Below are 9,654 nucleotides of genomic sequence, written 5' to 3' on the forward strand. Positions count from 1 at the left end.
AAGGGAGCACATAAGGCCTTGGGGCGAAAAACTGTAACATGTGTTGGGACAAGTAAGTGCAGCAATTTTATGACACGGACAAATTATGTGTTCTTGTTTGAAACTGTCAACTGATCTCTGTCTTTGTGGAAAACAAAAACAAAACTCTTCAAACTACACTTAAAACAATTAACCTGCTTGTGTATAGCGTTCTAAACATAAAGTGACACATCTGTCCAACATTAAAGCGTCTGGCATAATTACACGCGTGTCTTTGACCTCTCTCCTGACTCATAGTTAATGGTAAAAACTAAATGGAGAGGTAAGGGAAGATCCCGCCCCAACGTCTCTAGGAGGGGTGAGAGCGAGACTGTCAGAGCTGGAGAGAGTCACAGTGTGGGTAGAGAACGCCGAAAAGTCCAGGACACAACATACAGTGGATGTTTGGAGGAAAATACTTAAGTGATTGGAAACTTTTAATGGGGCGAGGACAAGATATGGACTTTTGACTTCACGTCGAAGACAATCCATTTTTGGCAATCACACATTTTGTACCAGCGCATCGTTACGCAGGAGAGGAAAAGACCTTCCAAGTTCTGCAAATCTCGCCACACCACCAGGATGTTTAGATGAGACCAGTAGCCTAACTCCAAAAAGGTACGACAAGTCAGTGTAGCTGTGGTGAAGAATAATAGACCAACTGTGCAGAGACTGTACTTCGCCAGTCGAGTACTGCAGGTTTGTGAACTATCAATTTCCAAATGATTACTCTATTTAACTTGAACAACTTTTCCAAAGCAGGAAAGTTGTTTAGACCTCCATGAGTAGACATCTTGTTTCAACTAAAATACTGTTCAAACGTTACCAACAATTTTGTTTTGATAAAGAACAATAGTGTACAAGTTATTTTTTACAGTGTGTATTAATCTGGGATGCACAAAGGCCTAATTGAGTTTAATTATAAGACAAACCTGTTCATCCAACCTGAGGGTTACATGCTCTGAAGAATAATTTAAAGGATTATTTTGGAACCTTTTACATCCACGTTTTGTTTACGAGTCACAGTACTTTCACTAGAAATTCACTTTGTCAGAAATGATAACATTTATGGCATATGATTTCTGACCAGCAGTAACTGCCATAGCTGTTTGTACAAGACAGCATTAATGGGGGCAATAAAGAAACAATAGCTTGTAATGTCCTACTGTAAAGGTTCTTCTTTATTTATCATGTTATCGATTTCTTTACAAGTCTGTGTTTTATATTGTGTTATGTATAATTTATATATTCGAAATGCTGCAGCTACCTTGGCCAGGACACTTCTGCAAGATTTTTAATCTCAGTAATGCACTTTCCTTGATAAATTAAGTAATATTAAGTCGGAAGGCCTAATATATATATTTTTCTATTTATTTTCAATTTGCTTTTTATGGTGTTTCTACATAACAATTGCTTTCATTTCTTAGAGTCCTCCTAGAGATTTTTTTTCTTACATAAATTAACCAAAATGTTGTTGAATGTAACTTTTGTGACTTTAAAGTGTTGCATATAATAATGTTATCTCTTGACTGCATTTGATTGGCAGGTCCTTTGAGAGGCTTTAAGATGCCAGTTGTGACCCTGCCAGGTTGAGCAGCCTTGCATCCCTCTGCTGTGTCCAGTGCTGTGGCGCCCTCTGCTGTGTGACTGAGGAAGGCCAGGAAGGGCAGGCAGTATGGGGAACATACTGGAGGAAGGGATGAATACTGACATCGTCAGACACTACAACCACTCAGGGAAGTGGGACCGGCCTCGCACCAGCGGGGCCTGTAAGATGGCTGTGCTGCTCTTCATCTGTGTGCTGATTGTTCTGGAGAATGTTACGGTCCTGCTCGCTCTCTGGAGGAACAAGCGCTTCCACAGCCGCATGTACTTCCTCATTGGAAACCTGGCACTGTCAGACCTGCTGGCTGGTGTGGCCTACGTGGTTAACATCTTTACCTCAGGACGCAACACCTTCTTCCTGACACCAGTGCAGTGGCTTGCCAGAGAAGGGAGCATGTTTGTAGCCCTCAGTGCATCCACGTTCAGCCTTCTGGCCATTGGAATTGAGAGGCACATGACTATGGTGCGTTTGCGTCCATGTGAGACAGCAGGTCGGGGGAGACTTTTAGGACTGCTGGCGGCCTGCTGGCTTGTGTCAGTGCTGCTCAGCGCCCTGCCCAGCCTGGGCTGGAACTGCCTGAGCAATCTGGCCTCCTGCTCCACAGTGCTGCCACTCTATGCTAAGAGTTATGTGGCCTTCTGCATCAGTGTGTTCAGTGCCCTGTTGGTGGCCATCATCATCCTCTACATCAGGATCTACCGCCTGGTAACCTCTAGCAGCCGCAGGGTTAGTAGCCGGCCTTCAGAGCGCTCACTGGCCCTGCTGCGGACAGTGGTTATTGTTCTTGGCGTGTTTGTCATGTGCTGGACCCCCCTCTTCCTCCTGCTGCTGCTGGATGTTGGTTGTAGCCCAGATAAGTGCCCTGTGCTCTACCAGGTGGACTGGTTCATCGCCCTGGCTGTGCTCAACTCTGCCCTCAACCCTCTGATATACACTTTGTCCAGCAGGGAGATGAGGGCGGCTTTCTTCCGGCTGCTGTGCTGCTGTCAGGCCAGTGTGGAGTCCACAGGGACTCCTGTGGTGGGCAACCCCCACCTTGGCACAGTCATCCCCACTGCTGAGAACAGCAAGACCAGTTTTGGTGGAGGAGGGGGCAGTGGGGCTGGCAAGTCCACGCTGAGTAGAGCGAAGGTTCCCCCACCTATGAACTCTGACAACAAGCATGGGGGTCCCTCAGCCACCGCTGTGCCCCATCCCTCTGGACCTGCAGACCTGCTCTCAGCTGTGCTCGTGAAGGCGGGGGCGCTGCCCACCCTCAGCAAGTTCTGAGCGGAAGCACCTTAATGAGGCTTTACAGTCATACAGAAATAGACATAACTGACATAATCCTGCTATCAGCCACTTTTTGTTTATGCACGTTGGCCAGTGTAGCACGGATAGGATGAAGGAATGATATTCACCGGGAACCTAATAAATGCAGATGGCAGATTAGAGTACAACCAAAATCATTTAAAGCCACTACTTACAACAACTCAACAATATTATTCACAACATCGGAGTAACGTATATGTTGTGTTTGTTTTACACAATGATTAATGTTGACTTTTCAAAACTATGAAATACAATAGAACAATTTCATGGACATGGACTAAACCAAGCCCCAAAATAAATTTCTTGGCTTAATTCATGTCTGTGATACTTGTGTTGGTAATGTTTCAAGCAACAACAGAGTATAATTAACTTTATTAGTGTTGTGTCTGTCAATGTGTTTATTTTTTGTTTTGTCATAAGCAGAAAAGATCAAATTGCATGTACTATATGCAAGTACTGCATTTCCCATCACAACTTGACTTGGTAAACTATTTATTTTCTGTGAAAACATTTGCCATCTTAATACTTTTAGTATAATTTTTTGGACTTGAAGAGTTTGTGTGCATAAAAACCCATCACGGTACTATGACTTTATTATTGATTTTGTTATGATTTGAGGTGAGGTGCTGTGAGAGAAAAAAGACCAAAAGTTTATTTGTCAGACTAGTGGCCTCATGAGGCTGTGATGCTCATTACACACCAGAAAACAAAATTGTTGGATGAATGAAAAATGGAGAGACAATATTGCCATTATTAGATTCTTACCACCACTAGTGGGCAAGAACGAAAAGATTGTCCTGACGGTGGAGCTACAGGAAGAGCCATGTTTTTTTTTTCTAAATCAGTAGAGTTCAACTTCTCTACAGTGGCCATTTTTGGACATTTCAGGCTGCTCTACATTACCACAACTGACTCACGTTTCATTGGTCTAAGCTCTACTTTGTCAGTATCAGCTGCACTGTGAGCTGAATTAACGTGGCTAATAACTACACTCATGGACATTTTTGCTTCTCATCAGCACATCTAGAAACCACTCACATGTAACCTAACCACTAGTGAATAAGAGTGTTGGATGTGAATTATTTAATGGTGGTAGACTGTAAATTACATTTCTGCCTAGGGTGGTGCAGTGCCTGATACCATTACATAGCAAATAAAATAAAATCCTATTCCCTTTTATGAGATTTTCATACGTGTCATGTTTTTATATTAAATCAATGACTTGCCTGCTGTCAACCCCCTTCCTCTCAGCCATGCTCGGTCTCTGTGTTGATCCTCTGCATAAATTGTCAAGGTACATATACAGGAAAGCCAGTGATAGCGATTTTGATCTTCTGCACAATATGAATAGTAGATGTTTGCTCATATCAGTCTGTCATAGTCAAGGTTCACATAAAAGCTTCAGCCATACATATACAGTACATACGAATGTTTTGATTTGTCAGTTTATCATTTGCTATTCAGACAGAAGAAAAATGTCATGTGATTTAACCTGCTGCACTCATTTAATATCCTAATGGGAAGCTGATTGATGCTCTCTTATTCCCTTTAATGGGTAGGCCTGGATCAGCCAATGATGAATAATGCAGAGAAACTCTTGATATTTATTTTAGCCAGGGGTTTCCAGCTCAGTGAGGTCAGGTAGCTATTAGTCATGAAAGGCATACTGCATGAATCTCACTTCAAATGGCTTCCTGTCATTGTATAATTCTCTGGAACTTTTGTGTGACACGCCACAGTTATCCAGAATGTTAAATTAATTAGATAACCAAACTGTTTGGTTTTGTTACATGTTCTTTTGAGAAATTCTGTTTAATTTATCTTTGATTGAAATGGTGTATACATGATGATTTCAAATCACACACATTTACAGGATGTGTTTAAACAAAGAGTGACATTGTGAAAAGGGTTTAGTCTTCAGTGCTATGAATTCTAAGAAATTATCAGATACTTCAAGTGGAAGTGGATATCAGTTGTTGTTTTTTAGATGCTGATAACTAAAGACATTCAATTCATGTGGGGTTTTTTATTCCTACAAAACTGTAGCAGTGAAGGTTACTTTAACTTGAAACGATAAATGGGCTGATTGCAGCAGAGTTTGTTGTTCCTAGCACATTGCACAGCAAAGACCAGAGAGGAGCTGACAGACTGGCATTTCAAACTCACCTCAGCTAAAGGATGTGTCTCTGCTACGCATCTCCAGATCTGATGAAAAAAGACAGCGAGGACGCATTACCAGCCGAGCATTTCCAGCTTAAAGGTCATTGACTGCTTCCTGTCAGAAATGTCTAAACACTCTCTTTCCTGAATTAGCCGGGTATAAGCATGTCCTTATGCCATCTGGAACATTAGAAAATACCAAAATGTTGAGCTGTATAGCTTGTAGTCAGTGAATCCCTGTTCCCCTCTTCCATTTCAACACCATCATTATCCTGATCCAAACCCTCATTTGATTTGGTTTGATTAAAATGGCTTTGTTGTCAGAAAATTGGTTTGCAAAGAAAAAAAGATTTTAAAAAATCCACACAAATGAAATACAATATATATAAATTTTCATTGTCAGTAATTTAGCTAACCAGGTCATCCACTGATATTTAAAACATACAAGAGTGGACTAAAACCATCATCAGGAGAAGTAAGAGGTGTCTGGAAACAACACCTAATAAATACCAGGCGTGCCAGCTGATTGCTCAGTGGCATCATTAGACAATTGAGCTTTATACCTTGGAAATACAAAATCTATTTCTAAGTTTTGTGTCTTGAGACAAAAAAAACCTGTAGTCCTGATCATTTAATTCAAGAACTTTGTCTTATCAAACACTTTATGGCATGGAATGGATTCCCAAAAAAAGATAAAGACTGGAAAAATTCAAGAACAAATCCTAGAAAGATCAGTCAAAAATGTGGAAGAATTTAACCAAAGAGGTCAGAACAATATGGGAGTGCAAAAAGATTTCATATTTCACATCCACTAAAGATCTTACACCAAAAGTATTAAGTTCAGCTGTAAATCACCTCATAAGTCCTGACGGTAATGGTGATTACATGGGCAAAACTGAACGCTGCTTAATTTCCAGATTACATGAACATTCAAGAGGATCCAACACTGCTGAATGTGAATATTTAACATCGTATGATGAATTCAAACATGTTACTGATGTTAAGAATCTTCCTGTTCAATCAGACCTGACACGTGAAACAAAGTTTCACAACTCATGAAAAAGACATTCATCTATGGACAAAACCCCCCCAATAAATAGTTTTAAGATTATGGTTATTAAGGGGAAAAATAATAAATAAGTCACACAATGAAGATGAGGCTGAAAGAAAAATTATTGAATATCCCAACTGTTCTCATCCTGAGACTCTTTAGTTTCATCATCTTCAAACATATTCAGTGAACATAAATAAATTCCTTTTCATTTCAATCTTCTTCATGTCCTCAAATGTCAGCTCTGACAGATTCCATTTCCTCAAACACCTGAAACAAACACCATTTAATCGTTGCATGTGCTAACTGGGTCAAACACCTTAATAAATCATGTTAACTAAATAGCCGTCACCAGTCTTTTTTGAGGATTTAGACATGGTGGATTTGTGTCATTCTCTGTGCACAATGCCTATTTGCATATGACTAATGTGAACACGATAGAGGACAAGAGAATCACACCACCCCCTGTCATCATGATCCTGGCTTTATACTGCTGCGTGGTGAGGAAGAGTGCATGCGTGTGTATGTGTGTGTGCATTTGCATGTGTCACGTTTTAGCGGCGACAGACGTGTATGTGTGTGTTTGAGAGGAAGAACAAAGACTCCATCTGGTCCGAGCCGCTGAATGTGCCAGTATGAAACACTTCTGTCGTTCTGAAGTCCCTTTTTGAAGCAGCTCGGAGGTGGAGTGGAGCCAGGCCGAGAGTGGCGAGGGGTCCTATTTGAGGCGGCCGCTCACGCAGGGAGCCCCTGGCTGAAGCCATTCTCTCCTCTGCAGCTGAGTTGTACCACTCTCACCAAGGAGACACACACATTCATCTGGTGTGTGATGATTCTACTCTCCTACCTTCACCTCCACTGCTCTCCGATTCAATACAGTGTAATTACACGTGCAACAAAGAGAGTGAAGACCCAGGCAGACTTCAGTGATAAGCTCCCCGGGATCAGAGGGCTTTATCCTGGGAGCAGCTGGGAAGAAGGCAAAGGTCACTTCGTAGGGAGATATCTGAAGGAGCTAGCTGAGACTTGGATTGGTGGACACTCCTCCCATCATCCCCCACTGCCATTAATTCTCCTGTCTATTGCTGATCCTGTTGAGTTACAGCAGGAATACTAGAATACATTTTTTTTATTTAATTTTAACATCTCAGCTAAGTCATTTTATCTCTATTTTCTTTCTCCTGAAGCGACAACAAAAACATCCATTTCTGTTTCAATTTCCCAGAGCCCAAGGTGATGATTTTGTCCAAGATATGATCACATTCAGCAAAAAGCAGCAAAGAGAGATGCTGCAACCAGTTTTGCTTTTTAAATTACCTTAATGATGAATCAATTGCCAAAATAGTTTTAAATGTCTCTCAATTGAGTAATCAATTAATTAATAGTTTATAGATGGACTAATAGTTTCAGCAACTAATCTGTTTAACAGCATGAAAATGACCATGGATCTCTACATTTAGATAAACATGGCTGTTTTATATCAGAATAAAGTATGTTTTTCTCGTGAGGACGGGAAAACCATTGTGCAACTGGCCATCATGTCTGTGCTTGACTACGGAGATATCTTGTACTGTCTTGCTGCTCATTCCTCCTTAAAATAACTTGAAGCGTTTTTTGTCTTGTGTTTCATTACAGGAGATAAATATTGTGCTCACCACTATGTACTATATGAAAAAGTAGGCTGTTCCTCACTAGCAACAAGAAGAGAACTGCACACTCATTTTTGTTTAGAAGTGTATCTTACTGAAGCTGCCACACTGTCACATCTCTTCTCAAATTTAAAACTACTGTTCATCAGACCAGATCCCAGGACTGGCTAACTATTGAACCCTGAACCTGGGAAGACTGTCTTCCAGTACTTTGCACCATAAATTGAAAGGACAATAAGATTTAAAAGTCTTAAATTCAATTGCATGAATTTAAACTAATTCTTTGATCGTTTTAGAGATGTGTGTGATTGTTTCTCATGCTATTTGTGTCTGATTAAATAAAGTTTATATACATACTGTATTTGGTAATCTTTTTCAATGCCATTATATCATAACAGAAAGGTGGCAGGAGTGGATAAGTAATCGCTTCCAAATTCTTCCCTTCCACATCCCCCTCTCCCCAAATCCCCCAAAACAGCAGCTGCTTTCTTTCTAAACCTTCTCTGATTGCAGTCTTCTGGCAGGGCCTGACAGCATGTGCACACCTGCTCACACTGACCTCCAATCTATCTCTTCCACGCCTGCCTGCCACAACTGTAGGGATTAGCATGTCTGGGATAGGGGATAAGTGTGAGAGAGGATGGCAGCCTTTTAGTCTGACATGCGTGTCCCATCCCTCACTTGTGGCATTGACGGTGTGTGTGCACAGCTGGCTGATTCCCTGCCTCCGTGCATGTGAGCAGCCTGGAGGTTTGTGTGTTGTGTGAAAGAGCAACTGGAGGTGGAGACACCCGTGATAGACTTCAAGTGCGCATCTCATGTAAGAGTTAAAGCCCCTGACAACTTGGTTTCACATCTTTCTCTTTCTCTATAACATTAAATACTCATGACTGATAAATCTGCTTCATCAGGAGTGTGTGGGTGTAGTTTGACTTGATTTGATTAACAGTCCTGCAACAATCCCAAACCTGTCATGAGATTCTGATTCAGATGTTGCTGAATTCTGATTGGTGCACACAAATATGGGAAATCGCCTTTTTCCAACAGAGCCCTGCCCACCTTAACTCAGTGAGACAAGCACAGACAAAACACACACAGAACCAGGACACACAAAAATCTCTCAGGTGAAAAAAACAACAGGACGAGTGCTACTCAACCTGAAAACAACTGTCCTCTGTCTGACAAAATAAGGTCTGTGTGCTTGTTTGTGTGTGTGTGTGTGTGTGTGTGTGTAATGAAAGACACAATTTAGTTACATTCTAGGATCCAGCATTTTTTAAACTTGACCAATACCAATAACTAAAAGTCAGGCTCTCTCTGCTTCTGCTGCTTTGATTTTAGTTATTCTTTAAAAAAAAGATCTGTCTCTCACAAGTCCCCCAACTTTGTGGAAGTGGAGCGCTAAATTGATGGATTACCTCTTTAACGGAACGTCTTTTAAGATGAAGTCAAAATCTCATTTGTCAGTCAAGGATTTATTGGCCCCCTTTAAATGTTTTATCTTACCTGACCTGTACCCTTGCATGGTCTCTTGAGATTAAAATGTCTTTTTTCAGAAAGAGCCAGTATATTTGTTTTCATAGTAACCACTTAATATCAAGTGTTTTCGATGTCAAATGTTTAATTACTTATTTTTTAAATGTTTGTTATGGTTCTGCTTCTTTCACTTGCTAACTTGTTTGTGTTTCTACAAGACAATCTAGTCCCTTTTCACAGCATTTTGACTTGCCATAGCAGAAAAGGTTACTAATAACATTCACAATGGCTCTGTTCTATTCAAGTGTCCCAGTAAGCAGTGTGACAGTGAGTCGGCATGCACAATACCAGGACCCTGAACCTGAAGCAGCTAAAAGGAATTC

General features: G+C 41.0%; 1 protein-coding gene across 2 annotated transcripts; it reads left to right on the forward strand.

The window, feature by feature from the left end:
* Positions 1–270: 270 nt before the first annotated feature.
* s1pr3a (sphingosine-1-phosphate receptor 3a) lies at positions 271–4,114 on the forward strand. 2 transcript variants are annotated; one of them, XM_044198784.1, is made up of 2 exons: positions 271–717; positions 1,565–4,114. In XM_044198784.1, exon 2 carries the CDS (start codon positions 1,694–1,696, stop codon positions 2,891–2,893), a length of 1,200 nt encoding a protein of 399 aa, XP_044054719.1. In that variant the 5' UTR covers positions 271–717; positions 1,565–1,693; the 3' UTR covers positions 2,894–4,114. The 2 variants fall into 2 exon arrangements, with proteins under 2 accessions (XP_044054719.1, XP_044054720.1); XM_044198785.1 differs by having other exon boundaries at positions 271–636.
* The last annotated feature ends 5,540 nt before the right edge of the window (positions 4,115–9,654 follow it).

Source organism: Siniperca chuatsi, linkage group LG6, assembly GCF_020085105.1.
Source record: "Siniperca chuatsi isolate FFG_IHB_CAS linkage group LG6, ASM2008510v1, whole genome shotgun sequence".
NCBI lineage: Eukaryota > Metazoa > Chordata > Actinopteri > Centrarchiformes > Sinipercidae > Siniperca > Siniperca chuatsi.